A 24,316-nucleotide genomic window follows, 5' to 3' on the forward strand; every position below is an offset into this window, starting at 1 on the left:
ACATGCTATCACAGAACCAGGGTCAAACTTAAACCCACAGTCACTGCATCTGATGGTCTGGATGTAGGCTGTTTGAAAAAGGACTGACAGACTGCTTCCTGCAGGCCCGAGAGTTCCTTTTACAGAGTCAGAAACTCTCCAACAGGAAGACTTACTCCTTGATGTGGAAAAGGTTTTTCTTATGGGCAGCTTAAGGCAGTTGAGGCGTTAAGACCAAGGATTCTGGCCTAAGTGCTCCTCCTGAAGAAAGCAGGACTAGCCAGTAGTGCCTTCAAAGTCCATCTTGTAGCAATATTTGTGTGCTGCACTCAGATGCAGGCACACTTGGTGTTTTCACATCCTTTGGGATTGAGATCTCTCAAGACCCTTCTCCATACTTGCCCTCCAGTTAGAGACCCTGCTCCCATGTGGAAGCTTAATGAGGTTCTCTTATAGCTAGGGCCCTACCAAATACACAGCCATGAAAAACACATCATGGACCTTGAAAATCTGGTCTCCCCCCATGAAATCTGGTGTTTTGTGTGCTTTTACCCTATACTATACAGATTTCGTAGGGGAGACCAGTGTTTTTCAAATTAGGGGTCCTAACCCAAAAGGAAGTTTCAGAGTGGTCACAGGGTTATTTTAGGGGGGGTCACAATGTTGCCACCCATACTTCTGCACTGCCTTCAGAGCTGAGTGACTGGAGAGCAGCAGCTGCTGGCCGTGTGCCCAGTTCTGAAGGCACTGCCCCACCAGCACCAGCGCAGACGTAAAGGTGGTAACGCTGTACCATTCCACCCTTACTTCTGCGCTGATGCCTTCAGAACTGGGCAGCCGAAGAGTGGCGGTTGCTGCCGGAGGGCTCAGCTCTGCAGGCAACAGCACAGAAGTAAGGGTGGCCATACCATACTATGCCATCTTGACTTCTGCGCTGCTTCTGCCTTCAGAGCTGGGCTCCCGGCCAGCCGCCGCCGCTCTCCAGCTGCCCAGCTCTGAAGGCAGCACCGCTGCCAGCAGCAGTGCAGAAGTAAGGGTAGCTGTACCACTATAACCTTGCAATCCCCCCTCCCCCACCACACACACACACGCACACACACACATATCCTTTTTGGGTCAGGACCCCTACAATTACAACACCGAGAAATTTCAGATTTAAATAGCTGAAATCATTAAATTTATGATCTTTAAAATCCTATGACTGTGAAATTGATGAAAATTGACCATGAATTTGGTAGGGCCCTACTTACCGCTCTTAGACCATTTCTCATTTGAATTGTTGTACCATCTAGCCATGAAGTTGGTCTTTCTTGTAGCCATCACATCAGTGTCTAGAGTCCGCCAAATGCAGGCTGTCATGACTAAACTGCCTTATACGCCCTTTATACTCTGGATGTGTCTAGGGTTCTGCTTTATTAAATCAACAGGACCAAGCCTGTCAGAATCTTTGTGGTCATATCCAGCTTGTCAAAAGGCCAAGCCATCTCTTCTATGAGAATCTCAAGGTGGATTACCCAATTTATTTGTCTGTAATCAGTTGGTTGGCAAGCCTTGCCCTCTGAACATAAATGCATACTCCATTAAGATCCAACCAATGTCTCTGGCCTGCTTCAGAAATATACTGATCTCTGAGATCTGTCAGACAGCCTTGTGGAGCAAGCCCGCTGACCGTTTTTGAAACACTATGCACTTGACATGGCTGCCAGGGCAGATTCCAAGTTCAGAACAGCAGTACTCCAATCCCTGTTTCACTGATACAGCCGAGATTCTTCACTTGCAAAATCTGGAGAAGATACTGCTCCCAGTCACCTACAGTGGGATCAACTCAAAGAAGAAATATACTCAAAGAAGAAAGCAGGTTTACTGACCCTATAGTAACTGTGTAGTTCTTTAAGAAGTTGTAGCCCAGGGGTGGCCAAACTGAGCCTGAGAAGGAGCCAGAATTTACCAATGTACATTGCCAAAGAGCCACAGTAATGTGTCAGCAGCCCCTCATTAGCTCTCTCCCCACCCCCCAGCACCTCCCACCCACCAACAGCCCTGCCGATTGGCACCTCCTCCATCCCTGCACCTCCCGATCAGCTGTTTCATGGCATGCAGGAGGCTCTGGGGAGGGAGAGGGGAGGAGCGAGGGCATGGCAGGCTCAGGGGCGGGGAGGGGTGGAGTGGAGTGGAGTGGGGGGCAGGGCCTGTGGCAGAGCCAGGGGTTGAGCAGTGAGCACCCCCCTGCACATTGGAAAGTTGGCACCTGTAGCTCCAGCCCTGGAGTCGGTGCCTATACCAGGAGCTGCATATTAACTTCTGAAGAGCTGCATGTGGCTCTGGAGCCACAGGTTGGCCACCTCTGCTGTAGCCAATGTGGATCCCGCATCCCACCCTTTATCACCAATTTTTCAGAGTCCTCAGCTACACAAACTTTGAATTGTGAGGGGAATGAAGAAGGGTCACGGCCTCCCTGTTCTCTATGCCCTTGTCATAAATATAAAGGGAAGGTAACCACCTTTCTGTATACAGTGCTATAAAATCCCTCCTGGCCACAGGCAAAACGCTTTCACGTGTAAAGGGTTAAGAAGCTAGGATAACCTCGCTGGCACCTGACCAAAATGACCAATGAGGAGACAAGATACTTTCAAATCTGGAGGGGGGGAACAAATGGTTGGTCTGTTTGTGTGATGCTTTTGCCGGGAACAGATCAGGAATGCAGCTTTACAACTGTCAGTAAGTAATCTAGCTAGAAATGCGTTAGATTTCCTTTTGTTTAATGGCTGGTAAAATAAGCTGTGCTGGAGGGAATGTATATTCCTGTTGTTGTGTCTTTTTGTAACTTAAGGTTTTGCCTAGAGGGATTCTCTATGTTTTGAATCTAATTACCCTGTAAGGTATTTACCATCCTGATTTTACAGAGGTGATTCTTTTACCATTTCTTTAATTAAAATTCTTCTTTTAAGAACCTGATTGATTTTTCATTGTTCTTAAGATCCAAGGGTTTGGGTCTGTGTTCACCTGTACAAATTGGTGAGGATTCTTATTAAGCCTTCCCCAGAAAAGGGGGTGTAGGGCTTGGGGGGATATTTTGGGGGAAGATGTCTCTAAGTGGGCTCTTTCCCTGGTCTTTGTGTAAGACGCTTGGTGGTGGCATACGGTTCAAGGACAAGGCAAAGTTTGTACCTTGGGGAAGTTTTTAACCTAATTTGCTAAGAATAAGCTTAGAGGGTCTTTCATGCAGGTCCCCACATCTGTACCCTAGAGTTCAGAGTGGGGAAGGAACCTTGACAGCCCTCATAAGAGCCCAGGGAAGCCAAGAGTGCATACATGGCCCTGATGGACACTGCTATTCAAAAAAACTCTCTAGTCTTATGTACACGAGACACATGGTCACTTAGAGATCCACACTGACTACAAAATTGCAAAACTGAAGTTGATCTGTAGGAGTGGAGAGTGTTGGGGAGCACAGCTCCTTTTCCTCTGCCTAGTATCCTCTAAAATGGCTTGTGGGAGCCCCATACCCATAGGATTTCCCCTCTTCCTTGGCTGGCCACATGAGGGCTTGCACGAGGTGATGCAAGAAAAAAAATGGTCCAGAGCTTAGGGCATTATCTTGGGTCTCTGGAGACCAAGGTTCAATACTTTCCTCTGCCACAGACTTCCTGTGTGATCTTTGGCAAGTCACTTAGTCTCTCTGTGCTTCAGTTCCCCTTCTGCAAAATGGAGATAACAGCACTTCCCTACCTCACAAGAGGTGTTGTGAAGATAAATTCATTAAAGATTGTGAGGCAGCCAGATACTACAGTCACGAGGGCCGTAAAAGTACGCTAAGCAGATGGATATGAAAGGGGAACAGTCGGAGAAGCTGGTGCCCACCAATGGGGAGTGTTGCAAAGCTCCCCAACTTCCTAGCAGCAGATGGAGCTGCTGAAAGAGGAATAGGAGAGACATAGCCAGGAGATCCCTTTATTTGCATTCCTGTAAAGAGACTTGATCACCTTTCAGCTTCTTCTCCCTTTCAATGGAGAGGGCAAGAGGGCCTGCTACTGCCAGATCGCTGGTGGGTAATGGGGGAAGGGTTGTGAGAGAGCCCTGGAATTAACTTACACAAATTATTGTATTTTGGAAGATTATTTCAAAAGTTTCTGGTGAGCTACAATGGCCCAGTGTAGTGAAGACAATACTATAATTAGGAGGAAAAAAGATCTTTCTTTATTTAATTGGGCCATTGTACAGTGAATTGTGAATATTAGACTTCTGCTTTTCCCTTAATTCTTATATTTTCTTCACCCTGTTAGGCTGTTGTACCACCCCAGAAGTGTATATTGTTTCCCTGCTAAAAATGTCAGCAGAAGAAAATTGGGAAAAATGCCAGGGAAAAGCTTCCTTTGTTTTGTGCCCCTTTCTGAAGTTTTATAAACTTAACATGTATTTTTTCCCTTTTATTTAATGTTAGGTCAAACCTACACTTAAAGGTATTTAATAACTTGCCACATCTAGAAATTATTTCATACCAATACAAATGGCTTCAGGACCAAATACACTTTTTTTCTGCACTCACTGTGGGCAAGTGAACAGAAAAAGATTTTTCAATCCCTGTAGAGATTCTTGAATGTAAGCAAATGCTGCGACTGTAAGCAAATTACCACATTCTAGAGCAATGTCGTCTTCTCTTCTTTCTTGCAAAGAACTAGAAATAAGCTGTATGCAGATACCTCATAAAATATTTCTTTTCTTTTGACAGTTCTGTTAGAAGAAACAACTGTCAAGACACCAGGACCAGAAAGAGGATTTTGTAATTAGCTTTAAGAACTAGGCCAGGCATGTAGGTTCCTGCAAACAAGAAACTTTTTTTTTTTTTTTTTTTTTTTTAAGCAGAATACATCCCTGGAGTTTAACCTTTGGTTTTTGACACAACTTCCTTAAATGCTTTCCTATAGTTAATAGTCAGTAGGGCCCAGATGCTCAATTGTACGGTGTATGTTTAAAATATTTTTTCATTTTTATAAGTAAGTTGACATTAAACTTTTATCAATAAACTTTTGGTAACTGAATTGTTTTCTTAACTGTGTGAACAACGTACTGTATATTTTTTTACAGTCTGAACCATACCCACCAGACATATTTTACCTCTCAATTATGTTAAAAATGTGTGAATGAAATTTGTGTTTGTTTCTCACTAGCATATTCCCACTAATTTTGTGGGGAGGAAGGACAACTAACTTCATTTTAATTATACCAAATCTGCTGTGGTATCTAAATTGCAACTTGTTGGCTCTGTCTGGTTTGTACATACCATTTATGAATTAATGCTTAAATTCAGATCATGGAGTTTGGAACTTTGTTAATGGATCTATTGACCTCTTCTGTTACAATGCTTGGATAAATTTGCTTATGTAACCAGCATTGATCAGTCCAATTTATTGTACTGCCCTAAAGCCTGTATATTACTACCACTAGATTTTATTTCTGGAGAAATGACTTAAATAGTTTGTTTAAATTTGATCTAATTGGTTTGTTTTGCTTATGTGTTTGATACCAGAGTTTATTTTAGACTTTGTAAATGAGCAAAGACATTTTGTGGCAGGCTGTTTAAATGGCAGTCAGTAAACTAGTTGATAAAAGGATAAACTGGTTGGGGAAGTAATATTACTTTACATCAATTCATATAAATGGCATTAGTTCCCTGTGAACTGCTAATGAACTTTATTTTGATATTTAGAATCATTGATGCCAGTGATCAAACCAGAGACCAGAATAAATCATTAAAGTTATGGTCTTTCACCATCCAGGATGATAGAAAGATTTGTTTTATTAGAATCTGGTTTTTGACAGTGCACCTTTTAAAACACTTTGCAAATGCTATTTAGCAAAGAGCCAGCATGGTTAGAGGACATAAGATTCTTATGTTTTGACAACCTCTATATTTATATTTATTTAAGCTCTGGGGTGGGGAAGGTCTGTCCAATCAGTGCGTGTGGAATTTGTGGGTAGTTGCAGTATGTAAATCCATTTAGTTTCTGGAGAATAAACTCCTTAACTGGACTGGGCAGGCAGAATTTTTCTTTTGCTGATTTGCTCTGTAATGGTGGAGACATGGTTTCAAATGAGGCAGCGTTAAATTCTGAAAACACTTAAGCTGTGAGACCCAAAAAAGAGTTTGTTAAATACTTTAATCTTACATTACAAATCAAGCTCTTTCCTGTTGAAAAAGAAAAATAGTCTATCCTTGTGGAAGGGAAAATAAACGTGGCTAAGAATTTAGTTTGTTATAGACACATCTGCTTTTAAAAAAACAGAGGAAATTATTCAAATGTTTCAAAGGTTATTGCATAATTTTATGGAAAGAATTTGGATTCTGCTTGCTTGATATTTCTGCTCTAATTCAGAAAGATATTTTTAAAATTAAACTGACTTGAAAAGTGAACAGAATAATCTACAATGAAAACTTAGCAGGACTGTTTTATTTATGTATCTTTGAAAATATCTTGAAATCTTTTAAGTTGCCTTATACAACAACAAAATGACTTTAATTATAGATCTTTAGTGTCCGTGTGTCTGTCCTTTGTTTTTGGGCACTTCTGAAAGGACAAGTCTAACAAATTGTATTAAGCAAATGTAGTCCTTGTGACTTGGGTGCCAGCTGGACTTTGACAGCAGTGGAAATCTCAGTTAGTTACAGAACAGGCACAGCATCGTGTGTACGAAGTTCCTCATGTTCTGTCTACACTCAACCTATCTCTACCCTTACATGAAAGGACAGCGTCCCTTGATAAGAAGATACAATAATAATTCACTTTCCATGCATGCTCAGTTTTGTGAAACTTCCCACAGGAAATCTGCAAATCACTAAAGCCAGTATCACAGTTCAGACTCTTGTAAGAACTGGAATGAGATATTCTTCATCTAAAGCCACAGCCAGTAGGTAGTAACAGTGTCTGGGACTAGATCCTGCAGCTACTTGGGCAAAACTCCCATTGACCACAATGGGACAAGTTAAGGACCGAGATAGGTTTCTGAATTAAATTGAATCATCCAGTCCCCATAAAGTTATTGTAGTGTGTGTTAGTATAAAAAATGTTCTCTTTAACAAGTTTGATACTGATGCTCACTAATAGTTTAAAACTTGGCTGTGTCTTTAGGTGAAGAAGTTAAACACAATTTCTCAGGGTGAATTATTAGTTTTTAAATTTCATATTAATGGTCATTCTTTGTGTATCAAAGTGCCCTCTCTTATTAGAAAGGACACTTAGATATACCATGCTACTGGAACAATTTTTTATGTGATTTAAAATGTGTAACCTACGGACATTTGCTATATTGTACTTCATTAGATTGTACTAATGAATTTGGAATTTAAAGTTCAGTCTAAAGCACAATGTGGATAGCATCAATTGATGTGTTGGCTGAAGGGGTCCATGCAATTTTAATATTGCTTAGCAGGTTCATGAAAAGAACACTCTAACAGTATGAATGTTTTGTGGGAGTTATTGGTATATAAAGTGCAGACATTTAAAAGCTAGTACCAGTGGAATAGAAGGTTAGTGCAGCTTAATGATGTCCTGCTGCTAGATAAATGCCAACGCAAACCAGCAATGTTTACTTTCAAGCCAGGATATATTGATCCTGTGATAATGGTTTTGACTTCATTTGTTCTATATAACTTGTGTAGATATAGATATACTTTGTCCTGGTATTTCTGAAACAATTATTGCCTACTATAACAATCTAATTAGTATGTCCTAATTCAATGGGACCAAAACTTGGCCCTTGGAAAAGGTTAGTATATTTCACTAGAGATGAGTTTATGCATAGTTATGAATAGTGAAACAAAATACAGGGAATAAGCTGTCTTTTATGTGTGATTTAATTAATCTTATCTAATCATATATAAAATTCAGTTAAAATGAAGAAATGCGACAGGAGGGTGTGTTTTAATCACACCTGAAACGAATGGAAAGTTTCCATTAACTTTTAACTTCCCAGGAAACTGACCAGTCTAGCTTAATTGTCCAAGTGAAATACACAGTTTTGAACTTTTCTGATGAATATATCTGATCTCTCTAGCAAGCTGAAAGTGATCTAGTTTAACTTCTTTTGTCACCTTGGTGCTTCTCAAAGGCCTGACACAACCAAATTAATACATAAGTACAGCATAGTCACTGACAGTCCAAGTTCTCCTAGTGCTACCTCACCAACATGCCTATTTTGATCTTTGGCAACCGCTGAGACTACTAGCCAGCATGCCAGTTAATATGCGGTGTAAACTGAAACTATTAATGTGACTGTTGTCTTGTGCTCTGGATATGTCAATGAACTGGACTGAGATCTCTAATTTGACATAACCAGCTGCCAAATGTATTTTAGTAACAACTGGCAGTCACTACTGACTTGGACCAGATTTTAACCAGTGACCTAGAAGAGCTCTTTTCTTTTTAACTGAGTCAGCTGGCAGCACTGTTTTGCACTGTTACTTGTTAAATGTTGCTTAAATCATTTTTTTTCAAACTGACATGCTAAATGTTGTGTTTTTTATAGAAATAGATGATGGAAACTATTTAGCCACAGCTGTTGCTTACAACTTACCTTATATCAGGTCTTCTCCCTCGCTACTGAGTAGCAGCAAAACTCATTTTTAATGGGATTAACACTGAAAGAGCAAAACATATCTCCTGCATGGTGCATTGAACAAGCAAGGAAATTAGCACATGCCTGAATTTTCCCCCAGTGAGAAGGCGTTTAGTGTTTGTATCATAGTGCCCAGATGGGAGAACTGCTGATAGGCTGGAGAAAGAATACAATAGCTTTCATAGAAAAAGCAATGCAAAACTACCTGTATGAATCCCTTTTAAAGAGGTGATTTTTCACTCACCACCCTTCTGCTTCATATCTGTCTGCATTCATTCAAATCAATACATAGGAAACTATCACTGAAGGGAATTCTACAATAAACTAAAATGTATGTAGTGGAATTACATTAAACTACAGTGTATTTTGGCTTAATTACTATAGATTAAGCAACTCCGTAAAAATGGATCTATAAATCGGTACTTAAAGGAAATTTGTTTTAACTTCTTCCTAGCTTTAGCTATGATAACTAATTTGGGCGCATACTGAAATGCCATATGGTAATAGGTATGAGGCTTGGCAAAAAGCACTAGTCTGCACATACAAGTGCAATATATTAGGAATACCAGAAATGCATGTAGGAAGCTTGTGGAAGAATACTGCTTTGCTTTGAGACTTTCTGAGCCTGAATTAATGCCATATCCCTGGAAGCTTGTTTTAACTTGCTTTTATATGAAGTATATGAATATCACCTCTGAAGTAAGCAACCCCCAAACAATCTGGCCTGTAATTTAGGATTTTCAATGTCTGTGAACACATCAAATGGCTGCTACTGCAGAGCTCTAGGGACTAAATACTGAAATATTAATTACCATTATTTGCATCTGCCTTTGCAGTGAAGAGAACAACACATGAGAATTCTTGTGCTTTATTTACAATTATAAATGCCCAGAAGCTTCCCTCTCCTAAATTCTTCAGCTTTTATAAACATGAACAGTATGAACTTAAAAATGTTTTCAGCAGACTCTGATAGTACAATAACACTTCTCAATAAGAGAATTTTATAGGCAGTATTATTCCAGCCCACTAGCTTCCATAAACTTGAGGTGGTTCTATTTCAATGCCATGAGCACATTGCTTATATGTATCAGGTAGCCACTCCAAGACAAGCACTATCTCTACTTCGTCCGTAGTGGCCAGGCTGTACTATTAGAAAATGTGAGGCTTCAGTCTAGTGTAGCCCAAGTATCAACAGCACAACTATTTCTACTGTGGCTGCACAATGGGGGGCGGGGGAGGGAGGGGTGAGAGCAGTCATAATTAACTGTTTAAAAAAATAAATTGGAGAGTTCTTTCTTTCCAGAGTGGTAACTTTCACTTCTCCTATAAGTTCATGTCCAACTACATTCTGCTATTGTAAAAATATGACTTTTTTAACATTTAACTATCTCCACATTCTCCTTTGCAAAGTGTCACTTAAGTTGATCAGAGGCTGCAGTTAGCTTGTGGTGTCAGAGCCCTCTGCAGGTTAAAACATTGACAGTCCATATTAAAATATGCCTGAGTTATTTTCAGGTAGATATCCTATTAACTCTAAATTCCCTGTTGGTTGATGTAGCCCAGAGTTCCATTTCTGCTTTTTTAAAATAAATACATTAATAAAAAATATTATGCTTTGATGGATTTCTCAGATAAGGACTGAAGCAAATCCTTATAAATAGCAGAGTTCATAAACCGTGGGTAGGAGTCTCTATGCATTAAGGTGTAAATCTGGAGCTGTGCATCATCAAAAGTATGTTGTGATGGTTCCAGCATATTTCGGTTGATAACTTCCCTTACTCTGGAGTCCAGGCTGACCTGTGTATTAAAAAAGCATTCGTTGACATTGGTAATAGCGTGCACACTTTTCCAGCTCTACCCACTTAAAAAAGTGGATTTTTTGGTTTTTCATTTCAATCTTCACCCCTCAGACAAAGTGTAAAGGGTCTCAGATATACACAGGCAGAGAGAATTATCACTTCCAACTTCGGATGCAATTATCTCCTTGAGTAGTGGAATCCTCTCTCAAAGACAGCCTTACTTTAAACCATACAGTCTGAAATCATATTTGTGCTAAATTCTGATGATACAGCTGGAATTTTTGCTCTTTCTGCTTAATAGTGCAGTGAATTTTTAATTTTGTGTGACTCGCTTTTATTTTCTTGGGAGTAAGTGTTGTCTGAGGCTGAATTCATAGCAGCAGAATTAACCAGAAGGAAGCTGCAACCTGTAGAAATATTGTTTAAGCAAATCCCTTTACTAAAGAACAGGCAGAATTAGACATGAATTGCAAATAGTTGTATAGTGGTTCCATATGTGAGCAATATTGTGAAAAGTTAAATTTCAGTGAGGTGGCAGTCTCAAAGATATTGTGTTAACAGCTAGTAGATTTCAGTAGTGCTTGTGTCTGTACACAAGTAGTGCTTTTTCCACCACTGTGGCTAATAAGCTTTTGACTGATATTTGAGTTTATAGTCCTTTATAACAAGAAACCAACTAAACAAACAAACTCAACCTTGTTGTAGTGTAATGTTCAGTGTATGAAATATTTGCCAATATCAGACTGGTAGATAGCTTTGTTAATTTTTGCTGTATAGCAGTAGTACTTAAAACAGATTATATTTGAGCAATTCCTTTATATTTCATAGCAAATTACAGCGAAAGGTTTTAAACATTTTAAGGTCTCCCATTTCTTTTTTTACTGCTAAGATTAAAAACCTAGCTTGTTTGGTTATTTAAGCAAGGACAATGCTCTTTGCCCTATTATGCCTAAGAATTACAGGTGTCTAACATCCGTGCTTTATAATACTACATCTGCTTCTTTGTCTGTTAACTGGAAAGATGGAGGATAGTTTCAACCATGGCACCCTGATGCCTTCACTTTCTAAGTCTCCATTATAGGTAGGCTTAGAAGGATTAGATTTTTATCAGTAAATGTAGATAAGCATCAATTTCACTGTTCACACAAACCAAAATTTCCATCTGATGATCTAAATTTACAGATAGGCAAAGTAAGAAAAATGCTGCTTGACAATTTAGAGTTGTATTTAAGGAAATTATTTGAGCATAAGCTTTCGTGAGCTACAGCTCACTTCATCGGATGCATTCAGTGGGAAAATACAGTGGGGAATGAAGTGAGCTGTAGCTCACGAAAGCTTATGCTCAAATAAATTGGTTAGTCTCGAAGGTGCCACAAGTACTCCTTTTCTTTTTGCGAATACAGACTAACACGGCTGCTACTCTGAAATCTGTCATTTAAGGAAATGTACTTTGTCTATTTTGATGTGTATGTTGACATTGTGTATTTTAATAGTTCTAAAGCTTTAGCTTTTTGAACCCCAGGGTCTGCCATCATTAAATAATTGTCTGACCCTGACATAATTTCCTGCAACTGTGAAATTGTAAATGGATAAAAATTGAAAAAATGCTTAAAACCCATAATGTTGCATAAATGTGAAAATGTAAAGAAAAATTAAGTTTAAAATAGATATTATCTCAGTTATAAACAAAAATCAAATTCTGCCAAGCCTAATTATTAGCAATGAATGTCATAAGACCTGTATCCCTTGGTTTAGCTGTCTTTGTCTTTATTTATGTTACAACCCACTGTGCAATGCAGAATTAAAGAATGAGCTGTGGAGGGACACACACCTCTTTTGGAGAAAGGATAGAAATATAATCTTCATAGATTAACCTTGCTTTTTCTTCTATGACACTCTTGTTGGATTCCTGCTTTAACTCCTCACAGGCCATCCAGAAAAGCATGTTCTCTTCACTGAATTCTGTTCGGAGGAACTCCCGGAAAGCATTTCTGCCCGCTGGAGTGATCATTAACTTGTCAAATGACTGAGCCCAGGCATTTACTTCTTCAAGAGTAGGAGTGGGACTTGAATGAGAGAATGGAAAAGGAGATATTGATGCTAGTTACTCAACATTCAGTCACTAGACAAGGCATTTGCTCTCACTGAAAGAAAAAAGTGAGCTTTACATGAGACTAATGCATGGTAGGTTGAACTGTTAACTGATAGTCAATATTATCACCCTGCTGTGAAGCTCTAGTAAACTTAAGGATCAGAGGATTGTGGAAGATAAAATGTGATCAAATGTTCTGATGACTTACACTAGCTTTATTTTAAAGAAATGCGTGAAGTTAACGTACAACAAAAAACCTTTATGCAACCCCTGAACATGTTTTCTAGGTTTCAAATGCACAGTTGTCTTTTTGGTTAGTCAGTGTCAGCATTATGGTAGAAATATGCATACAGTGAAGGCCAAGACATTAATACGTTTATAGCTGTTACCATCAAAGCTACTCTCCTGTGCTGGTTTGTATAGGCCCTTATCATAGCATCTGAGCACCCAGGAAAGGATAGTAAAAGTTAATTAGTTGCCTGACTAGTGATAGGATCTATATTCTCCCTTGTTTATTCCTCCTTATTTAAAGCTGGGAACTACCAATTGGGTTGGTTAAGTTTTTCATAAAAGTTATGGAAATAAGGGAGGAAAAAATTAGACTTGTAGGAGAATGGGAGATTCCGTCTTTACTATGTTGTTGCTATTGTACCACCATACAGTGTAAGCTATCCCGATATAGAATTTTTTTAAAGAATGGGCTTTGGATCAGGCCATGAATTAATGAAAGGTTAGAGTGAGAATGTTAGTAACATTCAGCTAGAGATGGCTGAGAATTGAATTTAAACAGAAGGTGCATGGATGGCAGCAGAGGAGTCATTTGTGCATTTCAAACCATTTGTCTTGCAGATTTAGCTGTTACATATATAAATGCTCAAAGAAAGAAAGGATACCTTTCCTCACAGTTTGGAATACTCTCTGCTCTGAGTTCATGGGATGTCCTTCTTGCTCTCTCTTCATCTTGATTCCTAACAGTAAGACTGCAAGGTAGCAAAAAGATAACTCAGTCAAGTTTATACAAGGAAGAGCTTGAAACAACATCAAATTGTTGATATTTAATATTTTACACACACTTGGTTTACCTTACCTAAAATGGATAGAAATTACCTGTACCCTTTTATTTCATGATTCCCCTAGTGCACTAGTTTTACCTTGGTGTAAATCCAGCCACCTTAACAAAGCTACTCCAGTTGCCTGGAGAATTTGGTTATCCAGTGTAGTTTCTCAGCGCAAAAGAGGGAGTTTGGTATAATGCTTCAAAATGTAAGGTGCAATCCAGAAAACACTGAGTAGCTCTAGCATTGTGGAGCAGCTCTCTGAGTGGGGCTACTCATGGTAATAAAGACTATGCTTAAAAGTCTTGACATAGTGTGGCCAGCATTGTAACTGGGACTGTTCATGGTAATAAGCATTAAACTCAGTATTTGCAGGATTAATATGAGGCTTAAATACATGCCAAAGTCTCCCCACCTAGGCTCATTAAAAGCTCTCTCAGAACCTTTCAGTGGAAGCAGGTGGCAAGTCCTGTTCCTGGTCAAATTCCAGTGTAGTAGCTCACTTAAATTCCCCAGTGCATTCAGTTAGAGAACCTATCCTTGTTTCTAGACCTAAAACTTCCAAAGCTTGTGTATTTTCCTATTCTGTCTTATAGGGGAGGGGAATAAACTGATCTCATTCTCTCTCTGTCTGTCTGTAAAAAGCACTTTTGGATTTGTCAGGAGAAAACAGCACCAAATAAATTGTAAGGTACTATCCATAGTGTAACTGGATTTCCAGGCTCTTATTACACCTGACAAACCAGGGAGCTTCATAGAATTTCTGGAGAAAAAACTGAAATAATTTTCTTGGTTTATCTTTAGCTCCATTATATGAAAGAAAGGTATGGTTATCACTTAGGTTCACCTATTTCATTTGCTCACTTCCTTTTAAACTTATGACATATCTTACCTCCAACTTTGCTACCTGAATTAGTTCTAACCTTTTCCTTCCTCAAGCATTTGTCTATAGTCTGGGGACACCTCCCTGCAGGTCTGTAGAATTTAAAAATGTTAAAGACCAAGCAGTGCAGGTGAAGATTGGGAAGGAGGAGAGATGCTTTGTTTCCTACAAAGTAGTCCACACAGTGAAAAGTGGAGAACCTTTGCTGGAATCAAGTCAAGTACAGTGGTCACACTACTCACTGCAGCTCATTTTGTGTAATGCCTTCAAATCACTGAGCTATAAAGGAAGCGAGCAGCATAATTATAAAAGAACTATAATATCACCTTATCCCCTGTCTCAAGATGATTTAAAGAGGAGTCTGGGGCGGGGGGCAGAGGACCTAATAGTGACCATTGACCCTGTTTTTTTTTTTAAAGTTATGTTTTCCATAAACAGAATATGCTTCAGCGTGACATATTTTAGACTGAAGGAGACACAAGAATAAATGTCTCCATAGGCTAACATTCTGCCTCCTTCGTAATATGCAATATTTACTACGCCTCACAAAATGGTAGCTACGCCTGCAGATAAGAAGACTCCCAAAAAATGTAAAAGTGCAAAGTAGAGAGAACAAACTATTTACATAGCTCCATCTATCGCAGGCTCCAAAAGGATAACAAGTCTGTGACTTAAGTTATAACTGCATCACACACTTTGGGCATCCAGGCATTGGGACTCATTTCCTGGTCCCATAATGGTTCATTCTCATTCTAGTATTCAAAGGGCCATGAATAGTGAAGTCTCTGCTTCTCAGCCACATGACTCATGTGGACTGTTATTTTTGTTTCTATTCATAATTTTTCAGTGGAAAGCACTTGAGCTATTTTGAGGAAAGACATTTTGTGAATAGGGATTATAAATAGAACATTTAATTGCAGTTTGTTTCCCCTTCCTTGCTACTATAAAACAGTTCTCAGAAAATTATAAGTGATTTTAAGGCAGAGAAAAGCTGCTTTGTTTGTAGCCTGCACCCAGTTCCCAGGCTATTCTTAAATGCCAATAGGAATTTTAAGTGTCATCAAAATTGAGTAATTTCAACACCCCATTGAGTAAATAGCTTGCTTTGTAGCATTTTAACACTTATGCTGCTTTTTCCGGTGCGTGACAGAGTATCAGATAAAAGAGCGGAGGAGGAGTAGTTATCAACAATTCAAAGGAAATAATGGGAAGTGAAGTTTATATTAATCCATTAAGTCAGTGTTCAAGAAGTGCTTTTATTTCCTTTTCTTGGGCAAGCTATAGTTATGGGTGTATCTTATATGTATTCATCTATGGGTTAAAACCATCCTTGAGTCTTTGATCTTACCAGTGTTACACAGCTGTCATACACTGGAAGTTGGAGGCTCATTTAGTCAGTGGGCTGTGGAAATTATTCAGTTGGTAGAGTTTTCTTAGGACCAGATCCAAATGTCTCTCAAAAGGGTCTTCCTTGTGAAATTGTCTACGCTGGCAAGTTACTGCACAGTAAAGCAGCTTTCTGTGGTGTAACTCCTGAGGTATACACACTGCCACGCCACTTTGTGCTCTGAAACTCCTCAGTTGCAGCATTGCAAAAAAACCACCTAGACAAGAGTCGTAAGCTTTACAGCCCAGAGGCTCCGTGCTGTATTAGTAGTGTAAACACATTACAGGGCAGAAAGCAATCAATTGGCCTCCGGAAGTATCCCATAATCCCTCAAGTGTCCGCTCTGCTCATTGTTTTGAACTCAGCTGGCTGCCCTGAAGGCATGCACCCTTCCCCTTCAGAGAGATTGCTGTGCAGAGAGCTGGGGTGGGTGGCGGGGTTTCCCACTCCCCATGCCTCAGGGCTGATTGCTTCCTGCCACTGTCTGAAGTTACAAGACAGTATGCTGACACTCTCTGTCCCACGAAACACACTCTTTCCCCCCTCCTCACACACACCCTGTCACACACTCTGCCCTCCCCTGCACCTCCCCCACTTAAATTGAAAAGCAGATGGCAATGTAGTAGGATGCCCATGGAATTGGGATTGGGAAACCTGCATCGTGTGATGCTGTGCCTGCCCCATGAGGCATTGAAAATCCTTCCCAAAGCACCCTGCGGCCAGTTGAACAGGGGGATTGTATTGAAACTTCCTTTTGCTGTCATTTATTACACTATGCTATAAAGGACCTCGCACAATGGATCCCCAACCTGGTTGGCCTCTAGGCACTACCACGATGTAAAAGTTGAAAAAATATTAAGTATAAAAAGTAAGTGTTAAAATATTTCCATATCCTCTGATAACTTGATATAATTTCTGGACTCCTTTTCGCTGATTGCAGGTGGATTGATTTGATAGCCAATATACTTATGTTCTGAAGTCAGGTGCTGTGCAAACACAAAAAATGATTTTTATAGGTTATTTTCTCAGTTTGACATAAAATATTAACAGCACAATTCCCATTTATAATAATTAGAGTTGCTCAGTTAATGCTTTATACATGCACCAAAGTCCTTTTGTAGGTTGAAGTAAATTGGTGCAACAGAGAATTACTTCTTCACTAGATGCAGCCATGTATTCTGCTTAGGTGTGTGTGTGTCCAGAACACACGAGCCAGAGCATTTTGCCTAGTAGTATCTGTAGCAGGGCGGTGCTTGCGCCTCGTGGCCATAGCCCCTTCTCTGGCTATATAAGGTGGTTCTGCCCTGACCCCCTCAGTTCCTTCTTACTGCCCCATGGCTGGAGTCAGAGTTCTGTGTGGTTTTCACCTCATAATCCCTCTATTTTTAGTGACTTTTCTAGTTGTATATAGTTGGGGCAGTGTTAGTTAGATTTAGTGTTAGCTGTAGTTTATATATTTCCCTGGTGACGCCCTCGCCAGGGTTTAAACATTCCATCGTGTGGGGGAGCTATCGCCAATAATGATCCCCCCAGCTGGTGCTTGTTGTGTCTAGGTGAAGCCCACATCAAGGAGCGGTGGTTGATTTGCAGATTGTTCACCAAATGGACGAGGGTGGTGAGGGATCTTCATCTGAAGCAGCACTTGCTCTAACAGGCCATGTGGCCTGCTTTGGCACCAAGGCCCTTGTCAAATTGGAGGTCACCTTTGAGTTCTGGGAGAGCTGCCACTTTGTTTCCTGGAGCTGGCAACTTGTCCAAAGGAGTTATTCCCTGTCGAGTGCCTTGAGGAAAAGGTTGACAGGACCGACTGAAGCCGCTTCAGGTCACATGGGGACTTGTCTCCTTCCTCCAGAAGGAGCACAGATCAGCATGGGTCAAATGCTGGCGCACGGGACAGAGCAGGTCCTATCAACCACTCCCCAACTGCTCTTGTGCAAGGAGGGCAAAGATACCATCTTGTTGACTCTGGTTCCAGCCCTGGGGCATCCACTGAAACCAGGATCAATGAGGGCAATGCCGGCACTGGGTGTTTCTGTGTCAGCGGCATATCAGGCAGCAACAGACCTCTAACTTTCTGTCCCAACGTCACCCTTGGTCCAGGCTGCATCCTTTATAGCCCCATTGGATGGGCGGGCTGCTGACCCTGTGGGTCTGTCTGCACCATACCCTGCTGTTTCCCTTTCACAGTCAGTGGAAGTGGGGCTGTTGCTGGGCTCAGCACCAGGGACCTGCCTGGCACCAGGACTGACTATGGCACCGCTGCAACTGGTGCTGCTGATGTTACTGTGGTGGCACTCACCACCCTCCACTTCGGCACCATCAGTTACCTTGGTACCACTGCCAACTTTGGGGTCAGTGCCGCTTCTGGCACCGCTTCTGGCTCCATGCTGCCAATACGGTTTCCACTGTCAGCCAAGCTTTCCCTCTTCAGTCTGGGTTATACACAAGTTGGACCGGTTGCTTGCACCCTCAGGGCTGGCTCCACCTTTATTGCCTGTAGCCTGGAACTCTTCAGCGTCCAGGTTGGGATCTTCCTCCTCTCACTTTCCATTGCTTGACCCTCATAGGGGGCTGTTCATGGAGCGCTATGGGTACCAGGATTGGCACTCATCTCACTGTTGGGACGGCGGCCCCTGGCCTAGTGTCTACAGGCCATCAATGCCTTATATGTACCAGTGACTTCCATGGAATCCACAGGACAATCCTCAGTCGTGGAGGCCCACTCCTCATCTCACTTGAAGGTGAGCTCACCGAGCAAGTCTGTGGTGGTGACTGTCGATCTGTCACAGGCCCAGGCACTGGTGATCTTTCCCCTGAAAGAGCCTCCAGAGTTGTCCCGTGTAGGTTCATCAGTCCTGGGACAGGATCCAGCTCTGGCACAGTTAACTGCTTCATCTTCATCCTTGGACAATTCCACAGTGCCTGGCTCTTCCTCTCCTTTGGTACAGGAGGATTTCAGGCATACCAAGACCTTTTGCAGCACTTGGTTGCATCCCTGGAATTCAAGTGGCATTCCTGCAGGAGAACGCCCATAGGTTAGTGGATATTCTGCAGCCATCTGTCCCTGGGAGAGTAGCCCTCTCTATTAACAATGCAGTCCTTGAGCCTGCTGAGGTCCTCTGGAGCACACTGGCTTTGGCACCACCTGCAGCAAAGCACATGGAGAACCTGCTACTTCATTTTGGTGCAGGGGTATGAACGTTTTTACTCACATCTGTGCCCAGATTCCGGGGTCATAACCGTAGTGAATAAGAGCCCAACAGGGCAGCTTTAAGACCCATCCCGAGGATAAGGACTCTGAATGAGTGGACCTGATGGGCAAGAATATTTACACCTCCTCTTCCTTGTGGATTGCTAACCAGCAGACATTGCTGTCCCAGTACAACTTTGTGAACTGGGTGGCTATGTCTAAGTTTGCAGATCAGCTGCCTGAAGCCGCGAGTGAGGAATGTCAGTCATTTGTCACTAGAGGCTGCTTGGTGGCTAAGACTCTGTTGCAGTCCATGCTGGACATTGCAGATACTTTTGGCCAGAGTGATGGCCTTGGTGATAACCATGAGAAGGATTTCCTGGCTGCGGAATTCAGGCATTGCTCCCCATGTGCAGCAGGCCATAGAGAATTTACCCTTCGATGACCAAGCACTATTTTCAGCCAAGATGGATGAGACTCTGAACTACTTCAAGGGCTCTAGGGCTACTTTCTGGTCCTTGGGGGTGTATACATCAGCAGTGCAGAGGTACCACTACGGTGATCAACAGTAGCAGCAGCTGTCCACGGTGCACATTTGGGCAGCCTTTCCTTCCCCCCAAGACGGTGGGACTATCCCAGAAAAGGGCATAGCTCCCATAGGAGGAGAAAGTCAGGTCTGGGGTTTGGTCGGTCCACACGAGTCCTGCAAGTACCCATTTTGACTCCTTGGCTCAGAACAGTGTTCCAGTCATTGCTCCGTTCTCCCCATTCCCTCCGTTTGGGGACAGGCTGGCCCATTTCTACAATACTTGGGGCTTGATCACAGGCAGCTGGGTCCTAAGCACTGTCAGATCAAGCTATGCAATCCAGTTTCCCACCATCCCTTCCCGCCCCTCTTCAGGGACCCCTCTCACAAGATATTGCTCCTCAAGCAGGTTTGTGGTCTACTGGCTTTGGGAGTGGGGGAGGAGTTCCACCAGAACACTGGAATCATAGGTGCTATTCCTGATACTTTCTGGTGCCCAAACCCAGGGGAGGGTTAAGACCCATTCTCAACCTTTACGGTGTCAACAAAAATATCAGATACATGAGGTTCCAAATGATCACTCTATTGACTATCATCCCCACGTTGTCTCAGAACAATTGGTTTGTTGCTCTGAACCTTCAGGATGCCTACTTTCATGTGGCGATTTTGCCAGGCCACAGAAAATTTCTTTGATTTGTCACAGCAGAGCACCATTTTCAGTATACAGTGCTTCCATTCGGATTCTCTTCTGTCCAAATGCATGGTTGTCATGACAGCATATCTCAGAAAGAAAGAAATCCATATCTTCCCATACCTGCATGACTGGTTACTGAGTGACAGGTCCAGAGAGGAAGTTCTTTCTCACATTGACATTATATTGCACTCCCTCAGCCGTCTGGGTCTCATCCTAAACATTGGGAAGTCAAGCATGGTTCTCACTCAGAAAATAGAGTTCACTCGGGCCCTAGTACATTCTACGAGTTTGAGAACATTTCTGCCAACTGGCCATTTTCAGGTAATTCACCATCTTTACCTCAGTCTCCGGTCTCAGCTTTCCATGACAGTTCAAATGTGCCTGAGGCTCTTGGGCCACATGTCAGTTTGCATGCAGGTGGTCCAGTTTGCAAGGCTGTGCCTTCGGCCTCTCCAAATGTGACTCAGGACTATTTACCATCTGACTCTTCGCCGCCAGCTTTCTCAACTGGTCCTGGACTCCTTGCAGTGGTGGATGTATCCAGAGAAGGTTTGCCAGGGCGTCCAATGGTTACCAACCAGATCTCTTGTCACTGATGCTTCTCTGATGGCTTGGGGAGCACATGTGGGGTTGCTGAAAGTTGAAGGTCTGTGGTCAGAGCAGGAGTGCTCACTGCATATCAACATGCTGGAGCATTCAGGGAAGATCAGTCTTCTCCATTGCCATGGTAACAAGATTCTTAAAATGGTTTCTTCATCCTCCGGTCTGACAGCCAGTTCCTCTGTGAGACTTTAACACAGTCCTAGCAGATTTAATGGGACCTCCATTTGAGCCTCTGGCATTTTGTCCCTTTCCGCTGTTGTGGAAAGTGGAGTAATAACATCTGCAAGGTGAGTGTGAGAGTTGCAGGTTCTGATGGCAGAGCCTCCTTATACACAATTATCTGAAGACAAAGTGACTTTATGACCACATCCCAAATTTTTGTTTAAAGTGGTCTCTCAGTTTCATTTGAACCAGGCAGTATATTTACCTCTGTTATTTCCTATTCCACATTCATCTCATTAGATGTCAAGCGATGTCTAGCCGCCTATCTGGACAGGACTAAGGTGTTTCATGCTTTGCCTTGCCTGTTTGTGTCATATGCAGATCCTATGAAGAAGCAAGCAGTCTCTTCACAGACTATCTCTAAATGGGTAAGATCCTGTACCAAGACTGCATATGAAACAACTTCAGCTATGCCTCCTCAATAGGTATGAGCTCATTCTAAGAGAGCACAAGCTACATCAGTAGAGTTCCTGAGTGACATCTCAATATTGGACATATGCAGGGCTGTCATATGGTTGTCCATACATACATTTATGAACTAATATGTCATCACCACAGCTTCCAGGGTGGATGCAGGTTTTGGTAGGGAGGTCTTGCAAACCGTGTTTAGGTAGACTGAGCCCAGCCACCCAGGGTTCTGTCTGTGAGTCACCTAAGTGAAATACACAGCTGCATCTACTCAAAGAAGAAGAAATGGCTACCTACTGTAACTGTGGTTCTTCAAGATGTGATGCAGATGTGTATTCCATGACCCACCCTCCATGCCCTCTGCATCAGAGTCTAGTCTCTGGGCATTTGATGCGAAGAAACTGACGGGGGTCGGGGCGGTACCACCTCATATAGCCAAGGGAGGGGCTATGGCCATGAGGCACAAACATTGCTCCTCTATGGGTACTGCTAGGCAAAATTCTCTGGGCATGCACACACTTAAGTGGAATACATGTCTGCATCACATATCAAAAAATCACAGTTACAGTAACTAACCATTTTCTATACAGGTTGGCCACTTTATTTTTGGACCCAGAAGTTTGCCTACTTTTATCTGAATGTGGAGGTAAAGAAGCTTCAAGGACGCAGTCTTCAGTCTTGCAAATCTGCACAGCAAGAGAGATTTATTCTGTCCACAAAGAGTGGATCTTAAAAGTGAATGGGTGGAGTGGGATCATGGCCACATGCAGTTCCATCAATTTGGTACAGTGTTGCAGATTCACTCAGGAAAAACTATCATCATCACTAAAGGTATGGTAAGATACCACTATAGTGTGACAAATGACTTATCAAGGAGAAAAGGGATGGCTATTTTACTTTGTGATAAGACTGACTGACACACTACTAAAATATGAATTCCTGGAATGAATAAGGGGATGGCAGCCTCATGTTTAGTCAAGAAAGCAAAAGGCTGTAGTAAGTGAAAAACTAAATATAGGTAATGCTGTCTTCTGCCTGCTAGGTGCTCAGCTCCCACTGGGAGTTCTCCATCTTGCAGGAACTGTCCCTATACAAGTTAATTTTTAACCTGTTCTTATGACATTTTCCAGGAACCAAATGTCCCAAAGCTCTGTAGTGATCCTCTCTATATAGTTATTCTATTTTAGTGGGCCTGGACCTTAAATGCAAATCTGGATATTCTGTCAGGTAGATACTCTAACAGCCAATGAGATTTCTCATAGTAAATAATAACCTCATTGACTGATAGTTTTGAACCTACCTTACACTCTTTCATTGCACCTCTTTCCATCTTCTCTATTCTAGAGGAATAATTTTAATTTGGCCATTTCTAGCAACCCAGAAAGCCATGGGTGAAAGTAGTCCAATGTTACAACTACCTGCAGTTGGTTATTACTGTTGTTTAGCATTAATATGTAATGCCTTTAATGGGCAAAGCATATGAAGATCTGGTGGCTTAAAAAGCTTTCTGCAGTTGCCAGAATCTCATTCTTTACGATACTACTAAACATGGCCATTATCATTCTCATAGAAAGAGACCCTGCACTAATTCACATCTATCTCTATTCCTTATGAACAATTTCCTTTTTTGTTTCTCAAAGTTAAAGCACAAAATCAGGAGTAAGGGGAGATGACGGGACAGCGTCCCCCGTCGATATTGTGTAGTGTGGACCCTGCGGTAAGTAGATCTAGGCTACGTTGATTTGAGTTACACTATTCATGTAACTCAAATTGCATAGTTTAGATCAACTTTTCCCGTTAGTGTAGACAAGGCCTTAGAATGTAAGCTTTTTTTGGTGCTGGGACTGGACTGTTCTGTCTTGTACAACATCAAGCACATGAGCAGTTCTTTAGTAACAAGGAAATTGTTACCATGATGTGCGTGCAGCCTAGAGCAGTGCTAAGAAAAGAATAACATACCTTTTTATTTAAAGCGCCATTTTAGCCCCCACCTTCCCCCCTGCCACACACACCCAGCTGATGCTGGTATACAGAACTCTTTTTACATCCTTAATTATTTCAATGGAAAACCCACAAGAACTGGAGCTGAAAACTGCATCCAGAATTGCAACATAGCCATCTTTTTCCTATCGTTCCAGACTTGTATTATTACCCCAAGTGCTGTGCTGTTTATGTTGTCCTGATTACTGGCCATCACTCACCCCTGCAGGTTTGAGTTGAGACACCGAAAGACATACCATGAGCAGCTACAACAACAGCACCAACAAAAGCAGCAGGCATTGGAAGCTCGATTCCCAATGCCATGCTGTGCCTGTGTGGAACTTGGTGTCTCCTGGGCCACAGACATCTGCCGTTTGCGCATCTCCATCCGCTCCGATCCCATGGGCTGCAAAAACCAAAATAAGGGGAAAAAATTAACCTCTGAACAAAAGACTCACTTTTATCATTAAGGCCAGATTTTCAAAAGAACTCAGAACCTGATGGCTCCCGCTATTCTTCTTGGAAGCTGCTGGGAAAATCCGCCAGTTCACTGAGGTTCTGTGACAAGGTGTAAAGGCACTCCAGCGTGTAAGGGGTTAATAGATTCCTCCCTATAACGTGGCTGTTTTGGGTGGAAAGTGGAAGTGGGTTCAAAGAAGGTTATCATGGGGGATGTTTATGTTCTCTCTTCTCTCAGCTCGCTGTAGCTGGAAAGCTCCGAGTGGTTATTTTCCAGTAGTGTTGCTAATTTGTTGTGCTTTTGAGTTCTGTTTTTGGAAATAAAGCCACCTCTAAGGAAAAAAGGGTGAAGTGACCTGTAGTTGGGACTTTGGTTCTTCCTCCTTTCTTTCCCAGGTTGGTGAGTCTGTGCACTGGCTTAGAGGT

The 24,316-nt window shown here is 41.9% G+C and overlaps 2 protein-coding genes across 3 annotated transcripts in view; one reads left to right on the forward strand and one right to left on the reverse strand.

Moving 5' to 3' along the window:
• The window catches only part of TCEA1 (transcription elongation factor A1), a 63,526-nt gene extending 58,154 nt beyond the window's left edge, over positions 1-5,372 (forward strand). For both annotated transcript variants that reach the window (XM_077810266.1, XM_077810267.1), the window contains exon 10: positions 4,709-5,372. In XM_077810266.1, the coding sequence (XP_077666392.1) occupies positions 4,709-4,717 (9 nt within the window). In that variant the 3' untranslated portion in view covers positions 4,718-5,372. The remainder of the gene's footprint in view (positions 1-4,708) is intronic.
• A 4,828-nt stretch (positions 5,373-10,200) lies between these two features.
• RGS20 (regulator of G protein signaling 20) lies at positions 10,201-23,834 on the reverse strand. The gene is made up of 4 exons (XM_077809004.1): positions 23,689-23,834; positions 13,377-13,463; positions 12,223-12,457; positions 10,201-10,389 (listed from the first exon to the last, which is right to left on the reverse strand). The coding sequence occupies exons 1-4, from the start codon at positions 23,832-23,834 to the stop codon at positions 10,201-10,203; spliced, it is 657 nt and encodes a 218-aa protein (XP_077665130.1).
• Between the last annotated feature and the right edge of the window lie 482 nt (positions 23,835-24,316).

Source organism: Eretmochelys imbricata, chromosome 2, assembly GCF_965152235.1.
Source record: "Eretmochelys imbricata isolate rEreImb1 chromosome 2, rEreImb1.hap1, whole genome shotgun sequence".
NCBI classification, from domain to species: domain Eukaryota; kingdom Metazoa; phylum Chordata; order Testudines; family Cheloniidae; genus Eretmochelys; species Eretmochelys imbricata.